The sequence below is a fragment of the Hyperolius riggenbachi genome, chromosome 9 (genome assembly GCF_040937935.1).
Source record: "Hyperolius riggenbachi isolate aHypRig1 chromosome 9, aHypRig1.pri, whole genome shotgun sequence".
Taxonomy (NCBI): Eukaryota; Metazoa; Chordata; class Amphibia; order Anura; family Hyperoliidae; genus Hyperolius; species Hyperolius riggenbachi.
The window spans coordinates 70,772,353-70,794,841 of NC_090654.1; the positions used below are offsets into that span (position 1 = coordinate 70,772,353).

A 22,489-nucleotide genomic window follows, 5' to 3' on the forward strand; every position below is an offset into this window, starting at 1 on the left:
GTTTTTGGAAATGAGATGTGTTTATGAAGGAGACGTATGCTCAGTTTGTTCAATACTCAATGCTTGATTAATTGTCTCCACTAATAATGCATACCTGCAGCTAATTCTCTTCCACACCACATCCATCATACTTCAAGCCCTGAGTCCTTCAACGTAAGCCTCACCTCTTCAGACAGGCATATAATCATAAGCGTGTATAAACCCAATCACTCGTTACGCATTGATCCATGTCTGCTGGACCTAAAGAGAGCCCGCCTCCTCCTCTGCCACAGTATACTCATCATCTTCTGTAATGTCTCTACCGCGCTCCTTCTACATTGTGAGCTCATTAAAGTGGAAAAGACACATCCTGACATGCCAGGCTTTTTCTTAATGATACAGGACTGGGGGAGTCTCAGGGTTAAATACTTACCTTATTCCAACCTAATACGTCCTGAAAGCGGACAGGGTTTTGTCACTCGCGATGTCGCATGCCATTACCGGTGCGCACCGGATCGACCACATTGGTCTGAGTATTCCCAGCATGACCGATCAATACGCTTGACCAATTTCAGGCTGAAATTGGTCAAAGCTTCGATCAAGCATGCTTGTGGTGGCATCGGATTTAATCTGATTCAGTGATAATTATTGAAACGGTTGGTCGATTGGCTGTCGAATCGTTAGCTGTATGGCCACCTGTAATGCTGGGCATACACGGCTCGATTTTGCCGCTCGATTCTCCCGATCGATCGATTCCCCTCTCGATTCCACAGGCGATTCTCTTATCTTCCGCTCTTTTTTATCTTTTTGCATTGTCTTCAATGCGAAATAGAGCGGCGAAACGATTGGACGGGAGAACGGACATGTCGGAAATTATCTAGCCGTGTATTCCCAGCAAAAGGAGGCATCAATCCTTAACCTAAATATTTACACAAGTCCCTCTTCTGGCCACCATGAGACTCAAAAGTTCCTTTTAGAAAGCCACCACCTGCTACGCCCAACCATGAGAGTGGGTATTGTGAGACCATAATAACATAGTGGACTCATTCTAACAACTCCATGATATGGACATAGGGTAGACCTTGAGGTCCCATTCTCCCTGGCATGTTGCATTACCCTGTTTTGTCGTAGGGTAACGCTAAACCAATCTAAGTCTACGGTGTATTTCATACCTGGAGCGATGCAATTTGACGCTTGGGTAACACCGCGTTAGGGGCCAGCATGCGCGGTGACGTGCGGCTACCGGAACTCATGCAAGTCAGTGGCGACACAGCTTTTTTAAACTTTTTGGCGTTGCAGCGAAAAAAGCGTATTTTTCCAATACACTTTTCGCGCAATTCTAATTTCGGCCACAGGAAGTGAGCGTTAGAGAGAGAGCCTCACTTCCTGCTTGGCTTGCAGCCAGAAGGGAGATGATGGTACATTGCCATGGTAATCTCCGAAGGCTATTTTTAGCAGTGCAGTGTGATGTACGCAGCAACAACGCCGGTTGGCAGTCTGAAACCGGCCTTAGTTTCCTGGTAACCTGTCCACATTTTCAGGATAATATACGGTACATTATGGTTTAGTAGGGATATCGTACTATCTATGACTCTGTATAGAACACCACAGACCCAAAAGCCACCTATCTGTGTCTCTGACCATTTCATAGTGAACGTGGAATTTCCTTTGAAACTATTTGCCACTGGTGACCTTCAGCCATGTCCCTCCATGTCCCTCCATGATGTAGTTTGTATAGCCGCAGTCAATTGCATATTATCCGCTCTCCTTCCCGCGTACTTGTGGGCGGCTGTCCTCTCCTTTCTCCTTCATCTGACCTGTCAGAAAGATGTGCAGCACTGATAGTAACAGGCTCTGATAGGCCTCTCCTTCGCTGACTGTGATATTCCAGGACAAGTCAAAGCTGAATATGACATATTTATACAAAGGATATATTTATAGTAAAAACAAAATCACAATTGCTGCATTTTTTGTAATGTCAGATGACCCACTTTGTTATATGCAGACCTCTCATCTCTTTATATGGCCCTCTTTATAGCAACTGTGGGCCATGGTGCCATGAAATCTGGCCAGCAAGAGGTTTCCCCGCTTTGCTTAATGTCTGGCCCATGAGCACTAAGCCTATATGGCTAAGTGCTGGAACTATGAAGCCACATGGTGAAGGGGAGGGGCCACTAGACACCAGGGAACTGTATAGGGAAGGGAGGAGGCTACTAGACACCAAGGAACTGTTGGGGGGGGGGGGGCACTAAACACCAGGGAACTGTATTGGGTGAGAGGAGGCCACTAGACACCAGGAGTCTGTAAAGGGGAGAGAGGGGAGCCATTAGACACCAGGGACCTGCATAGGGGAGGGAGGGGGCAGTAGACACCGATGATCTGTGTAAGGGAGGAGTATAGTAGCACTATACACCAGATAACTGCATAGGGGAGGAAGGGGGTCCACTAGACACCAGGGAACGGTGTAAGGCATTAGGATAGGAACACTAGACACCAGGGTACTCACTGTATAAGGGAGAGAGAGGGACCTCTAGACATCAGGGAACTGTATAAAGGAGAAAGGAGGGCCACTAGACATCAGGGAAATGTATAGAAGAGGAAGGGTGGGCACTAGACACCAGGAAACTGTATAAGGGAGCGAAGGAAGCCATTAGACACCAGGGAACCATATAAGTAGGGAGGGGGTCATCGGATACCGGGGAACTGTGTTGGGGGGGCAGGCACTGGACACCAGGGAACTGTATAGGGGAGGAAGGGGGCTCACTAGAGACCAGGGAACTGTATATGAAAGGGGGGTGGGCACTAGACACCAGGGAACTGTATTGGGTAGGGAGGGGGCTCAATAGAAACCAGGAAAATGTATAAGGGAGGTAGGGGGCCATTAGACACCAGGGAATTGTATAAGCGAGGGAGGTGGCCAATAGACATTGAGGTTGGCCCACAATTTGGTCCCAGTGTGTCTGGAGCTTTTTCTCCTTCTCCCTGGTGGTCTCAGGGTTTGCTGTAATTGCTGTAATTTGTGCACACATTGCAAACATTGTCTGTGGTTTTCTAGTAAATAATTCTTACTTATGTTTTCTATGATACAATGCAGTGATTGAGGTGACAGCCGTATTCTACCACCCATGTTTATTTTGAAAAAGAAAATGTGAAAACTCAAAAAACAAAATGTCTTATCTGCATGCTTGTTGAAGGTCTATGGCTAAGTATAAGAGAAAGAGGATCAGCAGGGCTGAAAAGCAACTGGTATGATTTAAAATGAAATAAATATGGCAGCCTACATATCCTTCTCACTTCATGTTCAGATTCAGTCTACAACTGACCTGCGTAAATCATTTGCAAGCCACATTTCTAAGGGGGGGGGCAGTTTGTGGTGCCTTAGTGTAAGCAAGGCATAGAATATATTCTTTTTTTTTTTTTTTGTTATACAAAGTTTTATATTGTAAATTGTAACAGGTAAAGCCCCATCTACACAATACGATTCTTTGTGCAATTCGATTACGATTCTATTTACGATCCGATTAAATCCGACATGTCCGATCGGGATTCGATTCGATTTGCCATTGTTTTGCAAAGGGAAATCGAATTGAAACCAGATCGGACATGTCAGATTTAATCGGATCGTAAATAGAATCGTAATTGAATCGCACAAAGAATCATATCGTGTAGATTGGGCTTAAGATAGGCAGTTCACTACAAATTATTGGGATACACAGCCCATTGTACAAATGCGGAACAATGAAAAAGAGATATCATTATACTTAACAGGACAAGTCATTAATCAGGAGGAGAGCCCCTTATCTAACATTTACACAACCCTTAGGGTAGTCAGTGGCGTAGCTAAGGGGCTGTGGGCCCCGATGCAAGTTTTACAATGGGGCCCCCCAAGCACTCTATACATAACAATTGATACGGCGAACCAAAACCTGCCAATGGCAACTACAGTGTTAGAGGTACAAGAAGGGGACAGGGAATAGTTTGTTAATGATTACCACTATTCAAATTATCTATAGAAGTGAATATTATGATCACAGGACCAATAGAGAGCTAATACTGTAGTTGAGGGAGTGCCCTTTGGGGCCCCTCTGGCCCAAGGGCCCCGATGCGGTCGCTACCTCTGCACCCCCTATTGCTACGCCCCTGAGGGTAGTCATCAAGAGGGGTGAGCCCAATTACTAAAACCGGCGGGACCAGATGGCCATAAGGCCACCCGCCAGTGTAGGTAAATCGTCTGGTTTGACTTGTAGTTGGTTTCCAAGAAGAGAAATGGCTATAAGTAATAACCTTCAACCTTAACCTATAGAACATAAGGAACAGACATAACAAACCAAGGTCTAAGCATTATTAGCTAACGACAGACTCTGATGTCATCATTGAATATAGAGAAGAAAATTGCATATACATAAACCTAAGCCAGGGGTTTATAACCAAGATTTAGGGATACTGTAGTGTTCAGATTTAACTCCTAATCTAGCTCTGATCTTTTGCTCTAGTTGGATGTTTGAACAGGTAGAGGATAGTACCTGTCGAAATACCAAGTTTTCCTGAGATTTCCAGTTCGAAGAGATTGTATAGAGTGTGTTCAGGATGAGATGGACAATAATGGGTTGTAGATTGGGAGGAATTTTATCTATGTCAACCATCAATAATGCTAAAGAAGGGCATAATTTGAAGCCAGGAAGGCATGTTCTGCTAATATGAGATTCTACTTCTGTCCAAAGTGGTGTAACTTTAGGACAGCTCCAAAACATATGTAGGTGACATAGAATATATTCTAAAGCACAGTGGCTGCATCTAAATTACAGAAAAGGACAAACTGGTCTCATCTACAACTTGGTGGTTCTACGGTGGAAGGAGATACCTTGTAGATGATCAAGTTAATATGTATAAATATATCCAAGGACATTTTAAGGATTTGACAAGTGAATATTGTATTCCAAGGACAAAGGGAACATTAGCTTTGAGTAGAAATTCATTTCTACCATCAACATAAGAGGAGGACCGCTATGGCAAGAGGGTTAAGCCATGGACTAACTATCTGCACGAGACGGTAATGAAAAAATCAATAAGAGAATTTTAAAATCAGGAGCGGATGAGTTTCTTACAGCCAATGGCCTCCACGATTATAATTACTAGAGCATAGTACGGGAATAGATTGATCCTAGCAATTGATCTTTATGCCTTTGGGGGCCGGGAAGGAATTTTTCTTACTTTGAAGGAAAATTGGGTGCAGTTGCCGGCAGGAAAATCACCGGGGCTTGTGGGAGGATGTATATTATGATGAGATGAATGGTTAAGCTCCCATTTTATAGAGTGCTATGAAGCCTTCTGATGCACATGCACACTAGCGGAAGTGATATAGGAGTTTATTTTCCCTCACTATGGCCTCTTTCACATGAGAGGCTGAGGCAGTGAATTCACTTCCTGCCGTGCGCTTGGCACGAGCGGTGGAGAGGCAGCCACTTTACTTAGTCACATCTGAGGGCAGCTGTGTCCAGGCGCGTGTCTACCCCATAGGCGTACCGGTAGGTGTGTCTGCCTACCGCGTGTCACAAGCTGACAACTTGTTCCCAATGGCGTCATCCTGGCCTATTTAAAGGGACCCTGACCAGTGCTGTAAAAACTGGACTTACCTGGGGCTTCCTCCAGCCCACCGTAGCCCGTGAAGATCCCTGGCATGCTCCTGGCCCCATCCGCAGTCCTGCTGACAGCTCTGGTAATGCGCTGAATTTGGGTGAAGTTGCGCATACTCGCCCCCACTGCGTGCACATGGCGTCATCATGCCGGCTGATCTAAAAGACTAAACCGCGCATGCGCAGGACTCTTGGGTCGGCCAGCGTGATGTCACGATAGCCATGCAGCAGGGGTGAGCATGCATGACTTCACCTGAAGTCGGCGCATTACCAGAGCTGCTAGCGGGACCACGGATGGGGCCAGGAGGATGCCCCAACCTGAATCTCAAGTAAGTCTGCCTGCCTTGACCGTTGCTAATTATTTCAACAACAATAGTCCACTGGCTTCTCTTACTTCCAGGCTCATTTCCCGATTACATTTCCTCCAAACTGTAGACCAAAGGAGCTTCCTGTTCTCACTGTGTCCTGTGGAGCAGTACTTGGGGTCGTGACCCGACGGCTATTAGACAACAAAGTACCCCATCACATATTATAAATGGCATCCCATCAACTCTTGCAGAATGCTCTGGTGAAGATCCATAGCCACGTAGACTATGTGCCCTGGTAGAGCACACATCTACCACTGGTCTCAGGGTCAACAAAGCCCACATCCTTCACAGTTCAATTTCAATCAGATGACCACATGACTGCAGAGACTCAGTCACTCCCTGCCAGCAAAGAGCACCTATAGTCTTTGCAGTAGTTCAGATGATATAAACCTTCAAATAGTTAAAACATAAAAAACATGCATCTGTGTTTAGAAAATTTGGCCAAATTCCAGAATGTATGTACCAGGCTCAGGGATCTTCTGACACCAGGTGGCTACAGAGCTATCAACCATGAGAAGAACCTCTGTTGCCAGGTACATAATTAACCCTCACTCCACAGGGGAGGCTTTTTTCACACTAATTATCTCTTGCGATCACTTTGAACTGATTGGTAATTTTCATTGCTAAGATCAGATACAGTATTAATGCGAATATTGGTGAAAATGGGACTTCTGTAACAGGCGGTTTAGAACTGAACTGTGTTTTTCTTTGCAGGTTCGGGTTTTTACATTCTCCGTTGGGCAGCACAATTATGATGTCACTCCATTGCAGTGGATGGCTTGCGCCAATAAGGGTGAGTGCTGTTTTCCTTCGCTTATGTGTTGTAGAAGAAAATGGCAATTGTTGGGTCAGCATAAAATCAAGATGTTGCCTATTGCAGCCAACTTGGTTGTTGTATCAATGAGTCAAAATTTGGTTGGCTGCCATAGACGGCACCAATTGTCAGCGTACTATAGGTTTGTGTGGTGGTAGTTTTCCAGATTGTGTGCAGTGCATAGGTTATGTGTTCACAAAACTGTTACTAATTTTTAGTCTTGTTCTATAGGTTACTATTTTGAAATTCCGTCTATAGGAGCAATCCGGATAAACACCCAGGTACGAAGGATTGAAAAGGATCTCTAGACAGCAGTAGATTTTACAAGTACCCTTTGACTATATATTTTTTAATTTCCTGAAAATGCACAATATGAACCATAAACATGCTGGAACCCAGCTCCATGGTAACCTGCCAGTGGTGACTTGAGAAACTCCATGCACTGACATTTTGGCACACTGCTGGCCAAAGGGGGTTAGCTAAAAAAAATGGCTGTCTAGTACTATACATTGCTATGCAGGGTTTATAGACGTAGGTACTAAACAAACCTACCAACTCCAAAATTAAGTTAAAGACCTTTGTCTACCTTAGCTCCATGGTGATAGACATGCTACAAGAGAGGTCCATGTGCTGAAAGCTTTCACTTCCCAACTGCTGCCAACATGAAAGCACCACACCATCTCAAGTTCCAGAGCTTGGGCAAACAGGCAATCCAAACACCTTCATGAACGGAGTTCTCTGTTGGACAGTCATAGTCATGTGACAAGCTGATCATGTGACGAGGCTGCGTGATGCCGCCCAGTCGCTGTACATCTATCTCTTTCTGCTTGATTTCTAAGCAGAAAGGGATAATATCTACTGGAAAAAAAAACTAGACATTTTAGATAAATTGTTACAGAGCCCAAAGTGCATGAACAAGTGATCACTATTTGTAGCAGGATATGACAAGGCAGGACTCAGTGATGTTCTGACTGGATTAGCCTTAGGCTTGTTTCAGGTGTGGGCATTAGACATAACTGATGCCTGAAAGATCAACAGGTCTGCCAGACAACTGGTATTGTTAAAAACGAAATAAATATGGCAGCCTCCATATCACTCTCACATAAGGTTCCCTTTTTAACATGGGCTGTCCCAGGCAGAAGGAATGACCTTTGCTGGCTGGAGGTGAATGTCCCAGACAGTCCATACATTCGATACCATCTGCAGGTGAGATAGGGAACTTCAGCCCAATCCCATAGTAATGGCTATACCGCTGCTGGTACATCGGTAAAGTGCATCAGTTCTGCACACAGTGCCACCTGCAGGTGGAGCTAGTTCTCTCCAGCTTCCTAACAAAATGCATGTAGACACCAAACACAGTCAGAAGCACATGTAGTGATTTTTTTTTTCTTAAATTGTGCCTGCTGAAATGCATTCGTTAGATGTGCTTAGACTAATAGGGGGCACTGCAATTAAAAATTATACTATTAATGGGCACCTGTAGCCTGAAAATCAGGTTTTGAATAGAATAACCTTTTGCCTTTTGGTGTTAATCAGGAATATCTCGATGTCCTCGGACGGCCAATGGTCCTTGCAGGAAATGAAGCCAAACAAGTTCAGTGGACAAACGTATACCAGGATGCTCTTGTGAGTACTGTGATATTTAAAGGGTACCTGAAGTAACCTGTAACATGATGAGATAAACATGTATGTACAATCCCAATCCTGCTTAGAAATGGACTGGGATCCAATGTTAACCACTTGAGGACTGCAGTGTTAAACCCCCCTAAAGACCAGGCCGTTTTTTGTTAAATTGGCCACTGCAGCTTTAAGGGCTCGCTGCAGGGCCGCACAACTCAGCACACAAGGGATTTCACCCCCCCCCCCCTCCTTTTCTCCCCACCAACTGAGCTTTCTGTTGGTGGGGTCTGATCGCTCCCCCAGTGGGTTTTTGTTTTTTTTTATAAATATTTGTTTTTTGTTTTTTTAATAAATTCTGTTATTTATTTTTATTTCTTTTCCTCTAAATCCTGCCTTCCACCCGTCAGCCAATGACGGCGATCGGCCAATTGGCGTGGAGTGGTCGGCTAGAGGTTAAACCAATGAATCCGTTCACATCCATCCGCTTGTACGGGTCCGTTGTCCGTTCCACTCAATGGACAAAAAAATGCAGCAGGACCTAATTTCCTAGACCGTTTTGCCCAGTGGAAACGGAAAGTTTTGCAGCTACATAGGAACAAATAGAATAATGGACAGCTTACAGCACACTGGCTGTAAAATCTGATTGTTTTTACCTGATCCTGATGGCCGGATCCGTATGGCCGGTTCTGTGAAAAAACGCAAATGTGAACTGGGCCTCAATAACTAGTAAGGGCTGGTTTACACCGCAAGAGTTTTTTTAAATGCTAGTGATTTGAAAAGCTCTTTCTAATGCAATGCTATGGGCGGTTTTTATAAAATCACATCCATAGCATTACATTAGCAAGAGCTTTTAAAATCACAAAGCGCTTAGAAAAAGCTCCTGCAGTGTATATCTTCCTATCTGACTTTTCCAACACATCCAATCGGATTTAGAAAAATCAATAATTTGTTCTCATTTAGAAAACGTTTCTTTTAGATTTGTTATACAATCAATCTTTTTTTTATCGACAAAACAGGAAAATATAATCAATCAATTTGATTGTATCATGCGTGGCCACCTTAAAGAGGCACTCCAGTGAAAATAATGTAATAAAAAAAGTGCTTCATTTTTACAATAATTATGTATAAATGATTCAGTCAGTATTTGCCCATTGTAAAATATTTTAAATCCCTGATTTATATTCTGACATTTATCACATGGTGACATTTTTACTGCTGGCAAGTGAGTTAGCTGCTGCTTGCTGTTTTGGCAGTTGGAAACAGCTGTAAACAGCTATTTCCCACAATGCAACAAGGTTCACAGACAGGAAATTGCCAAGAGCACGTACTCAGAATTTCTTGGTGGGAGGGGTTTCACCACGATATCAGCCATACAGCGCCCCCTGATGGTCTGTGAAAAGGAATAGATTTCTTATGTAAAAGGGGGTATCAGCTACTGATTGGGATAAAGTTCAATTCTTGGTCGGAGTTTCCCTTTAACATATCTGTGTAGAGGCAGTTCCTCTTCCCTACCTCTGTGACTGAGTTATGGTGTATCATTGATGAGTGCAGAACCACGATAGGAGTCTTGCTATTGACAGCTGTTGAGTACAGTCTAATACACAAAATAGTCTCTAATGGGGAAAACCCACACCTCGAGGCATAATTCTAACCTTCAGCGGAAACCGGAGAGTGATCTCTCTCAGTAACATTGATTATATGTCATTACAGGGTCTGGGGCTGGTGGTGACTGGAACACTTCCAGTGTTTAACCTGACAACAGACGACTCGGGGAACCCTGGGAAGGTGAGCTATTGGAACAATGATGTTTCTTAGACCATGTTGGATTGTAATGATTAACTCTATGTAACTATCTGATCCAGTCTTAACATTTTCGTATTTGCAAATTTTAGCATAAAGATAGATGTTATCAAGATTTCCAGGTTTTATATCATTTGGTTTAATTTCCTTTATTGTTTACACCTTAACTAAATATTTTTGTGCTTGTTCCACCAATCTCCCTCTCTCTCTTCTTTCTGTCTTCACCCTCTCTCTCTTCTTTCTGTCTCCCTCCTCTTGTCTCTCCCGCTCCCTTTCTGTCTTCCTCCTCTTTCTCTCCCACTCCCCGTCTCCCCCTCTCCCCCTTCCTTTCTGTCTCCCTCCTCTTTTCTCTCCCGCTCCCTTTCTGTCTTCCCCTCTTCTCTCCCCCGCTCCCTTTCTGTCTCCCCCTCTCCCTTTCTGTCTCTCCTCTCTCCCTTTCTGTCCCGCTCCCTTTCTTTATCTCCCCCTTTTTCTCTCCCCTACTCCCTTTCTGTCTCTACCACTTCCTTTCTGTCTCCCTCCTCTTTTCTCTCCTGCTCCCTTTCTGTCTTCCCCTCTTCTCTTTCCCGCTCCCTTTCTGTCTCCCCCTCTCCCGCTCCCTTTCTGTCTCTCCTCTCTCCCTTTCTCTCTCCCCCTCTCCCTTTCTGTCTCTACCACTTCCTTTCTGTCTTCCCCTCTTCTCTCTCCCACTCCCTGTCTCCCCCTCTTCCGCTTCCTTTCTGTCTTCCCCTCTTCTCTTTCCCACTCTCCGTCTCCCCCTCTTCCGCTTCCTTTCTGTCTTCCCCTCTTCTCTCTCTCTCTCTTCCCCCTCTTCTCTCTCCCACTCACTTTCTGTCTCCCCCTCTTCTCTCTCTCTCTTCCGCTTCCTTTCTGTCTCCCACTCTTTTTTCCCCTCCACTTTCTCCTCCTTTCCTGTTTATCCTTCCCTTCTCTCTGTCCCTCTGCTTCCACCCCCTTTTCTATTTCTTTGTTTTCATCCACTGTTCCTTTTCTGTCTCTGTTATCTTTTTTATGGTCATCCTCCTCTCTTTCTCTCTGCCCCTCTGTATCCCCATTCGTCTCCATCTCCCACTTGTTTCCCACTCTCTCTTCTATTCTTTAATCACCCCTCATTTTCCCTCCTTTATTTATTTATTTTTTTTGTGTTTTGTCTTTCTTTCTCATACATTCTCTTGACAACCACCTCTATCTCGCACCCCCATTACCACTATCCCTCTCCTCTTACACCCCACCAATTCTCTCTCCTGTCTCCACCTAAACCCATTCTGTCTCTCTCTCTTTTTCTCTCTCCCACTTGTTTCTCTTTTTGCTGTACTGTTTTCCTTTAGCAGAGTCGCCAGAACCAGCTCATTCTTGGTGTGATGGGTATTGATGTTGCCCTTGATGACATCCAGAAGCTGATGCCTCGGTACAACGTAAGTTCAGCCATTGTCTTGTAAACTAGTGTGGACAGTGTGACTTGGGTGGGCTGTGCGTGTCTCCAGGGTTTGCAAAACTAGGCGTGCAAAACACCCATCACATTTTTATACCAATATTGGGTCTCTCTTTTCAGCTGGGCGCCAATGGCTACATGTTTGCAATCGATCTGAATGGATATGTTCTGCTCCACCCTAACTTGAAACCACAAGTAAGATTCCTCATCTGTTATCAAACAGAAGTGAAACCCTTCTTTACATTCTTCTTGTTTTTTTTAAATAATGGTATCATTAAAGGAAATTTGTAGTGGTAGAAAAATAGAGGCTAACTTTCTTTAAAAAAATTCTAGTTACTTGACTTGATCCTGTGATTTCAATACTTACTGAGCTGCACCCTGGTTCCAGATCAGTTACCGTACTCATAAAGATCTTAAGATAAGACAAATAGCATTTATATTGCGCTTTTCTCCTGGCGGACTCAAAGCGCTAGAGCTGCAGCCACTAGGACGCGCTCTATAGGCAGTAGCAGTGTTAGGGAGTCTTGCCTAAGGTCCCCTACTGAATAGGTGCTGGCTTACTGAACAGGCAGAGACGAGATTTGAACCCAGGTCTACTGTGTTAGAGGCAGAGCCCTTAACCATTACACCATCCAGCCACCATCTTAAGGGACTCTTGACCCGAGCAAGGCTAATGAAGGTAAGTACAGGGTAAGTACAGTAAGTTCAGACTGGATCCACGTACCTCTGTATGTTGTTTGTTCCTTTCCTCGTTCCCTACAGTTGCGTAATCACCTCTTGAAAAATATTGACTTTCGGCTAAACAGGTTTATGGTAATGTCTCCTCCTTTTGCCCTCCCATTCTCTCCTCTTTCGCGCCCCATTGACTTTCTTTAAAGCAAACCTGAAGCGAAAATAAGTTATGATATAATGGATTGTATGTGTAGTACGGATAATGAATAGAACATTAATAGCAAAGAAAATAGTTTCATATTATTAGGATTATTTATTTTCTGTTAAATAGGTCTTTTACATAACATTGCATCAGACTGTCACAGTTGCAGTTTTAAAACCACACTCCGTCTTTTAAGCTATAAACCAAAGCAGAAATAATGATCCTCTGAGCTTTCCTGCAGTAAAACCTTAGATCAAGCAGTCTTTCACTGTCTCTTGGCTGTTTAAGTGCCTCAGAAAACAGGACTATATTCGGCCGAGTTGGGTCAAACACCTCAGCGAAGCTCTTTTGCATAGATAACAGAAGTTTTTTTTAACTCTTCCTGTACTGGAAAACAATATCAGACTTTTTTCTTTGCTACTGAAGTTCTATTTCTTAGCTGTACTACACATACAGTTCATTATCTCATAAGTTTGGGAGCAAGAGAGAAAGGGGAGAGAAATAGACAACACACAGAGGAATGTGAATCCAGCCTGAACACACCTCAGTGCTTACCACTAGGTGGCTTTGCCTCGGGTCAGGTGTCCTTTAAAGGGAACATAAGGTGAGAGACCTATACAGGCTGACATATTTATTTCCTTTTAAGCAATACCAGTTGCCTGGCTGTTCTGCTGATCCACTGCCTTTAATGCTTTTAGCCATAGACCCTGAACAAGTATGCAGATCATGTGTCTCTGATTTAAGTCTTACTGGATTAGCTGCATGCTTGTTACAAGTATGTGATTGAGTCCCTAGTGACCAGAAAGATGAGCAGGACTGCCAGGCAACTAGTATTGTTTAAAAGGAATTAAATCTGTTAATCTCCATGTGTCTTTTACCTCGGGTCCCCTTTAATCCAATAAACTCAGCATAACAATGAGGCAAGCATGATATTTTGAACATGGGGTGTGCAGTGATGGCTTCCATGTTCCAGTGCAGGTACCAGTTTGGCTTCAAATCTCTGTTCAGTGGTGAGTGTTTCATTTGTTACAGTACAATGTATTAGCAGAAAAACATATTATTCTTTTTTTACATTTGTATACTGCCAACAGGTTTTTCTTCAACACATCACAGGGATCATTGAATAATGCTCATCACTAATTGTCGCTATGCAGGGCTCCCAAGCTAATGTCCCTATCAGTCTAGAGCAGCCTTTCTCAACCTTTTTTGGGCCAAGGAACCCTTACATTTTTTTTCAAATCTCAGGGAACCCCTGCATGAAAATGATGCCGAGAAACATTGCCATTTTGATTTCAAACTTAAAATGTTCACTAATTAGCATTCTCTCACCACTAATGTCATGTATTATGTACAAAAATGTTGCACATATAGATTGCACCAATTTACTACCATAGCACATGTAGTAATCATCTCACATAATAAATGCATTAATCACCCCACATATAAATTGCACCAATCTACTATCATAGCAAATGCAGTAACCATCATACATAATACATGCATTAATTACCCCTGTATACAATGTAGCAATCAATCCACATATAAATTGCACCAATCTACTGCCATAGCAAATGCATAAATCATCATCTCACATAATAAATGCATTAATCACACCCATATACAATGTAGGAATCAATTTTACATATAAATTGCACCAATCAACAGGGGGCCTCCAGTATAGGTAACCAGGCAAAGGTGTCCCCCAGTAAAGGTAACAGGCATAGGTGTTCCCATTATAGATGGGCAGCAATAGGGACCCCCAATATAGGTAAACAGACATAGGTGTTCCCAGTATAGATAGGCAGGAATGGGGGCCCCCAGTATAGGTAATCAGACATAGTTGTTCCTAGAATAGATAAGCAGGAATAGGGATCCCCAATATAGGAACAAAGGCGCAGGTGTTTTCAGTATAGGTAGGAAGGAATAGGGACCCCCAATATAGGTAAACAGACATAGGTGTTCCCATTATAGGGTATGCAGCAATAGGGACCCCCAATATAGGTAAACAGACATAGGTGTTCCCAGTATAGATAGGCAGAAATGGGGGCCCCCAGTATAGGTAATCAGACATAGTTGTTCCCAGTATAGATAGGTAGTAACAGGGATCCCCAATATAGGTAACAAGGCATAGGTGTTTTGAATATAGTTAGGAAGCAATAGGGACCCCTAATATAGGTAACAAGGCTGACACGCTACAGTGCACGTTGTCACCCCTAACATACTCACCCAGTGACTGCTTAGTTCCTTAGCCATCTCCTGTTCACTTGCCATCTCGCTCGCTTTCCCCGCCCACCACGCTGCTCTTCCTCATCACTGAAGGGCGCCAAAACTGCCCTATGAGAGAGCGGCGTGATGCGCAGCGGATTTGATCAATCCGCCGTTCGCATCAGTGGAACTATTTTGTCCCACGGAGGGGAAAGCAGAACAGATCTGTCCTGCAGAAACAGCAAAACGCCGCGGAACCCCTGAGGGGTTCTCACGGAACTGGTTGAAAAATACTGGTCTAGAGCCAGTTTGTGGAGCAGGCAGTTAAAGAAGTACTCCAGTGAAAATAATGTAATAAAAAAGTGCTTCATTATTACAATAATTATATACCGTATAAATGATTTAGTCAGTGTTTCCCGTTGTAAAATCTTTCCTCTCCCTGATTTACATTCTGACATTTATCACATTTTTACTGCTGGCAGGTGATGTCTGTGGAACAAGATGCTGCATGTTTTTTTTTTTTGGCAATTGGAGACAGCTATAAACAGCTATTTCCCACAATGCAATGAGGTTCACAGACAGGAAACTGTCAGAATCATGGTCCTGACATCACACTGTGGGAGAGGTTTCACCACAATATTAGCAATACAGAGCCCCCTGATGATCCGTTTGTGAAAAGGAAAAGATTTCTCATGGGAAAGGGGATATCAGCTACTGATTGGGATGAAGATCAATTCTTAGTCACGGTTTCTCTTTAAAGCCAACCTGGTTAATAAAGGTTAAAATATACATGCACCCATCTTATTTACCTCCCAAGGAGTCTGCTCATTAATCTTTTTCTCCTCTCCTGTGTCCTGTTTGTCCACTGTGATCGATGGAATTATCTGTCCTCCATTTTAAAAATAATGATTACCCCGTAACAGCTTCCATGTCAGCACTCCATTAACTAGTCATATCGCTTACTAGTTTATGGGGAAGCATGGACATTACCTTGAACATCAGTTGTCATTTCAGTTATAACTGACAGCAACTGATATAGGGCGCAGCACTGTGAGGGCGCTCTGCTTGGCTGCTGCACCCCCACATGCGCGAGAGGCGGTTCGCTAGCTGTCTGAAGTGCCCCTACTTCTCTCCTTCCCCCGGCAGTGAAGTACAGAAGCATTAACAGCAGCAAAAAAAGAAGTGCACATCTGGTTATCTCAAGGGGGGGGGGGGGGCACATTTGGCTATCTAAACAGAGGGAAGGAGGGCACATATGGCTATCTATAGGGGGCACGTACGGCTGATATCTAATCATTATTTGTACATTTGACTCCACCCATGGCCGTGGTGCGCTTCCGCGGGGGTTGTAGGTTCATGGGGGGCGGAGTCTAAGGTGCTCAGACATCTGTGCCTATGGGCTCCTGTAAGGTAAATTCGGGCCTGGTGGGGATCTTTTAGACTTCCTGCGTATGGCGCATTGCAACTTTAGTTCTGCATAGTGAAAGTGCTAACCACTATGCCGCCAATACGGCTATATTTACCAGGGCTGTTCTTTTTATACTTTCAGGTCATCAACTTCCAGGAGCCGGTGACGCTGGACTTCCTAGATGCCGAGCTGGAGGATGAGAATAAAGAGGAGGTGAGTGTGCTACATTGTGTACTACTTTATCCAAGCTCACATCGTTCACTCCTCCTTTACCTACAAACAATCACTCAAACTATATGTGCTTTTTATGCTGGAGTAAAATAATGAAATACAGGTAGTCCCTGACTTATGAACGACCCACCGATACGAACGGCATGGATTCTGTGTTTCCACGGGAATGGGCCCCGTTCACATTACAAACGCGGACAGCCGTGCGTTCGGAATGCAACGCGTATGAATGCACGCCATCCGCGTTTGTATGCGTTGCGTGGCTGATCCCATTCACTGAAAGTGAATGGGACAGCCACGCGTTTTTGGAAAAATGCGTGCAGCCTGCGTTCCTGGACTGCACTGGTCTGGAACGCATGCAGTGTGAACATCAGACAGTGCAGTCTATGCACTGTCGGATGTCGTGCGTGTCGGCCTCCTGCACGCATTCCCAAAACGCAGCTGGAAACGCATGCAGTGTGAATGAGGCCTAAGTCAAAAACATTTTTTTTTAAAATTGGACTTGTAGTTTTTGAAAAAAATCGATTTAAAAATTCAAAGAAAAAATCGCTTTTAAACTTGTATAAGCAAGTACAGAGGACAGATGTGACACAGAGGGGGACACTGGAGGCACAGAGGAGGTACAGGGGACAGAGAAAGCACATTGTTCCCACTTAAGAACAGATTCAGGTTAAGAACGAACCTCCAGTCCCTATCTCGTTCGTTAACCGGGGACTACCTTAATGCCGCTTCCCATACCTGATGTAATAGAATACGAAAATACATTTGGCTTGATAAAATAATATGGTTATATTTGTCAGAGTACACACAAAGATGAGGTAGTACTGTACCTGCTATCAGGGTGGATTAGTGTACTGGTAAAAGGACTATTGACCTGAGAGGGATACAGAAGCTAACGTATTTATTTCCTTTTAAACAATACCAGTTGCCCAACTGTTCTTAAACAAGCACAGGACAAATGCAGTCAAACATCTGATCTGCATGCTTGTTCAGGGGATATGGAGTATTAGATGCAGAGGATCAGAAGGACAGCCATGCAATCCACATTGCTTAAAAGGAAATAAATATAGCAGCCTCCTTCTCTTCTCAGATTAGTTGTTTTTTAAAGACACTATGTTTGAGACCGGAAACCAGCGTTTTAATCCTGCTTGGAGACATTTACCTATTCAGTAAGGAATTATTGGGCAAGACTAAAGGTGCCTATTAACCTCTTGCCGACTGCTCCATGCCGATTGGCGTGAATGGCTGGGAATGAGGTTTGCAGGAGATTGTGCGCACAAATGCGTGCACATCTCCGCATGGATGACAGAGCTCCACGCCGCCATCAGTCTCCCAGTGCCGCGCGGAGACTGTTAAACGGCAAAATCGCTGTCTAATAAGTCTGTACAGCGCTGCGATCTAAGGCAGCACTGTACTGGGGACAGCCGTAGGCTAAAGCCTATCACAGCCGATCACAGCGATAGGCTGACGGGGGAAGGGAGGGGGATACAAATAAAAAAACTAGGCATTTTAGTTAAAAAATAGAAGAAGAAAAATATTTATATAAAAAAATAAATAAACACTGGGGGAGCGATCAGACCCCACCAACAGAAAGCTCTGTTGGTGAGGAGAAAAGGGGGGGGGGGGGGGGGGGGGGGGTCACTTGTGTGCTGAGTTGTACGGCCCTGCAGCTTAGCCTTAAAGAGACACTGAAGCGAGAATAAATCTCGCTTCAGTGCTTATATGCAGCAGGGGCATGTGTGCCCCTGCTAAGACGCCGCTATCCCGCGGCTAAACGGGGGTCCCTTACCTCCCCAATCTCCTCATGGAGTCCCGGGCAGCGCTTCCGCATTGAGGCAGGGCTAATGGCGGCAGCCCTGCCTCACGCGCGTCTGTCAGCGCATATCTCCGCCTCTCCCCCGCCCCTCTCAGTCTTCCTTCGCTGAGAGGGGCGGGGGAGAGGCGGCGATGCGCCGCTGATAGACGGCGCTGAGAGGCAGGGCTGCAGCCGTTAGCCCTGCCTCAAAAGCAGCAAAATCTACGACCAAGTTGGTCGTAGATTTTGCAGGGGGGCATTTGGGGGGTAAAGAACCCTCGTTTAGCCGCGGGATGGCTGCGTTTTAGCAGGGGCACACATGCCCCTGCTGAATATAAGCACTGAAGCGAGATTTAGTCTCGCTTCAGTGTCTCTTTAAAGCTGCAGTTGCCCAATTAGGAAAGAATGGCCTGGTTACTAGGGGCGTTTAACACAGCGACCCTTAAGTGGTTAAAAGGAACCCAAGGTGTGTGATATTTGAAGACTGCCATATTATTTCCCTTTAAACAATACCAGTTACCTGGCAGTCCTTCTGGTCTGTAGGGTCTAAATCACACACCTGAAACAAGCATGCAGCTAATCTTGTCAGATTTGTCATAGACATCTGATCTGCTTAAAGTATTAGAGGTAGAGGATCAGGACAGCCAGGCAATGTGCATTAATTAAAAGGAAATAAACATGTCAGCCTTCCTTTTAACAATCCATTCCAGAACGATCGACCTATCCAATTGTTGCAATCAATCAGAAGCGATTGTTTGGATCCATCCAACACAGGGAAAATGATAAGCAATCCTATCAGACCAAAAGAATCATTCTAAAACATGGATCAGTGGAAGGATTGATAGAACCCACACCACAGAGAGTTATGAAAGTGGCACCTGGAAGGAGCTAGAGCTGCTGTGGCGCTTGTATAACTGGGGGTAGTATAGGCACTAGTGGGAACCAGAGGCGTCTGTAATTTAGGCACTTCCAAACGTGATCAGTGTGCCTTAGAATAAATTTAGTACCGTCTGTAATAGTTTGACTGGAGTTTGACTTTAAAGAAACTGTCTTATAAAGCTATCATATGTTTGTACAATTAGTTGTTGTTATCTATTTTCTTTTAAGAATCTACCTTTACAATCTCATTTCCTTTTCCCAGATCCGGCGGAGAATGATTGATGGCTTAGAGGGACATCAGTACATCCGGACACTGGTGAAATCCTTGGATGAGGTATAGCGCAGCCCATAGGACAGGAGGTCTCACTGCACACTGGGGCAAACATTGACGGGGATCAGTCTATGGCTCTTGGTCATACAAGAGTACATATAGTAAAGACAATTATTCATATAGGTGTGGGGTGTTGCAGATAATCAGAACATTGGCATTGTTCTGTTGCAGATATTCTACTATTAGCTTGCGTATCACTTAGCACTAAACCCCATTCCAAAGCAAATCTCTATTCACCTAACACTAGCCCCTCTTCCCTAGCCTATCCCTATATTATATCTATATGCCTAACACTGACTTCCTTCCCTAGGCATACCCCTATTATCTAGGCCTAACTGTAACCCTCCTCCCCAACATACTCCTATATTTTATCTATATACCTGACAGTGAAACCCCCAAAGTATACTCCCGTCTATATACCGCATGTTTAAAGGCAGACAAGCTAGATTAAAGATGGCCAATAATCCTGCATGTTTGCAGCAGCCCTTGGCTGCCGCCTGGCCAGCTATCCAGATGCTGTGTTCTCCCCACTCAACCAGCTGCACGACGTCACATCTGCGCTGCTCCTCTCACCCCGCCCACTGCATGATGTCACATCTGCGCTGCTTTACTCTCCCTGCCCACCACATGATGTCACGTCTGCGCTACTTTACTCACCCCGCCCCCACAGCATGTCACATCTGCGCTGCTCCTCTCACCCCGCCCACTGCATGATGTCACATCTGCGCTGCTTTACTCTCCCTGCCCACCACATGATGTCACGTCTGCGCTACTTTACTCACCCCGCCCCCACAGCATGTCACATCTGCGCTGCTCCACTCACTCCACCCACCGCATGATGTCACATATGCGCTGCTCCTCTCCCCCTGCCCACTGCATGATGTCACATCTGCGCTGCTCCACTGACTCCACCCACCGCATGATGTCACGTCTGCGCTGCTCCTCTCACCCCGCCCACTGCATGATGTCATGTCTGCGCTGCTCCACTCTCCCTGCCCACCGCATGATGTCACGTCTGCGCTACTTTACTCACCCCGCCCACTGCATGATGTCATATCTGCGCTGCTCCACTCACCCCGCCCACCGCATGATGTCACACATGCGCTGCTCCACTCACCCCACCCACCACATGATGTCACATCTGCGCTGCTCCACTCACCCCGCCCACCGCATGATGTCACACATGCGCTGCTCCACTCACCCCACCCACCACATGATGTCACACATGCGCTGCTCCACTCACCCCACCCACCACATGATGTCACACATGCGCTGCTCCACTCACCCCACCCACCACATGATGTCACACATGCGCTGCTCCACTCACCCCACCCACCACATGATGTCACATCTGCGCTGCTCCGTCAGCCCTCTGCCTCCACTTTCCCCCACAGTGCAACAGAACGTGTTAGGGCTAACCACGCATCTGTACAGTCTCATCCCAGTGATGTCATCCGAGGGACAGTTCCCAATCCCCAACGGACAACATCCATCTAGTGTGTATATGGACCTTAACACGAACCATCCTCCCCTATAGCATACTCCTATCCATATGCCTAGAGGTGGCCAGAAATGATACAATAAAATGATCCGATTTTACGGCAGTTCGATAATTATGATCGGATCTCCCGAAAAAATTGAATGCTTTTTTTTTTTCATTCAACTGAAAAATCTGATCGCATTTCCTGTTTTTTTGTTTGTTGTTTTTTTTTTATCGATCCGGAATGCTGGAAATTTTTCTTAAATTTTTCTCAAGATGGTATGGTGTGTGTTAGATTGTCAATCTACTGTATATTCTGACATATAAGACTACTTTTTAACTCAGGAAAATCTCCTCAAAAGTCGGGGGTCGTCTTATACGCCGGGGGTCGTCTTATACGCCGGGGGTTATCTTATAGGGCGGGTGCTGAAACTTCCGAGCCGGACTGGAGAATATGCGGTTGCCGCATACGGTGGGGGGGGCTCAAAACGTCTGACGCCGCATCCCCGCCGTATGCAGCAACCGTATGAAAGCAGCAAGGGCGATGCTGTACAAGTATGGGAGAAGAAAGTCCACTCACCAGGATTCCTGGAAAGAAGTGACTTAAAGAGACACTGAAGCGGAAAAAAAATTATGATATTATGATTTGTATGTGTAGCACAGCTAAGAAATAAAACATTAAGATCAGATACATCAGTGTAATTGTTTCCAGTACAGGAAGAGTTAAGAAACTACAGTTGTTATCTCTATGCAAAAAAGCCATTAATCTCTACGACTTTCAAAGTCGTGGAGAGGGCTTTCTTCTGACTTTTATTATCTCAACTATAAGTGAACAGTTTTCTTTTTCTCTGCTAGAGGAGAGGTCATTAGTTCACAGACTGCTCTGAAAGAATCATTTTGAATGCAGAGTGTTGTGTAATCTGCACATATTAGAGAATGATGCAATGTTAGAAAACACACTATATACCTGAAAATAAAAGTATGAGAATATTTTCTTTGCTGCTAATCTTCTAGTAATTATTCATAGTACACAACCAATTCATTATATCATTTTTTTTTTTTTACTTCAGTGTCTCTTTAACACAGTCCCAATGACGAGGTGAGGGGGGGGGGGGGGGGGGCACCTCACTGGGAAAGCTTTGTATACAACAACCAGCCAATCGTCGGTAAGGTACATCGCTTGCCGTGATTGGCTGGCTGTTGTATACTGGGTACCACATACAGTACAGCACCAGTATCTGTATCTGTTTATACAGTATAACACCAGTACATACAGTACAGTATACAAATGTCCAAGAGTCAAGAGGGGTAGTCTTATAGGGCGAGTATACGTCAAAATGTATATTTTAACTGTAAAAGTTGGAAGTCGTCATATACGCCCAGTCGTCTTATACAGTATTTATATACACACCCTAGCAATTTTCTGAGTTTCCAATCATTTTTATCATAATTGGGGTAAAATTGAACTTTGTGTGTGGCCACCTTAACACTGTCTGTCCATCCCATGCGCATACCCCTATCTGTTGTCCATATGGGCCTCATTCTTTAGCAAGCACCTATCTATACGCCTAACATAACACGCCCCCTCCCCCTGGGTCTCCCTCTTTCACAATGTCATGGTGCCATTATCCCTTAGACTTAAA

The 22,489-nt window shown here is 44.7% G+C and overlaps 1 protein-coding gene across 4 annotated transcripts in view; it reads left to right on the top strand.

Annotated features, from left to right (window-relative positions):
• CACNA2D2 (calcium voltage-gated channel auxiliary subunit alpha2delta 2) overlaps positions 1–22,489 on the top strand; it is a 452,238-nt gene that overhangs the window by 375,369 nt on the left and 54,380 nt on the right. For 2 of the 4 annotated variants that reach the window (XM_068253000.1, XM_068253002.1), the window contains exons 13-20: positions 6,695–6,773; positions 7,026–7,075; positions 8,331–8,420; positions 10,125–10,199; positions 11,543–11,629; positions 11,767–11,841; positions 16,275–16,346; positions 19,298–19,369. In XM_068253000.1, the coding sequence (XP_068109101.1) occupies positions 6,695–6,773; positions 7,026–7,075; positions 8,331–8,420; positions 10,125–10,199; positions 11,543–11,629; positions 11,767–11,841; positions 16,275–16,346; positions 19,298–19,369 (600 nt within the window). The remainder of the gene's footprint in view (positions 1–6,694; positions 6,774–7,025; positions 7,076–8,330; positions 8,421–10,124; positions 10,200–11,542; positions 11,630–11,766; positions 11,842–16,274; positions 16,347–19,297; positions 19,370–22,489) is intronic. The other 2 variants (XM_068253001.1, XM_068253003.1) reach the window with 1 other exon arrangement.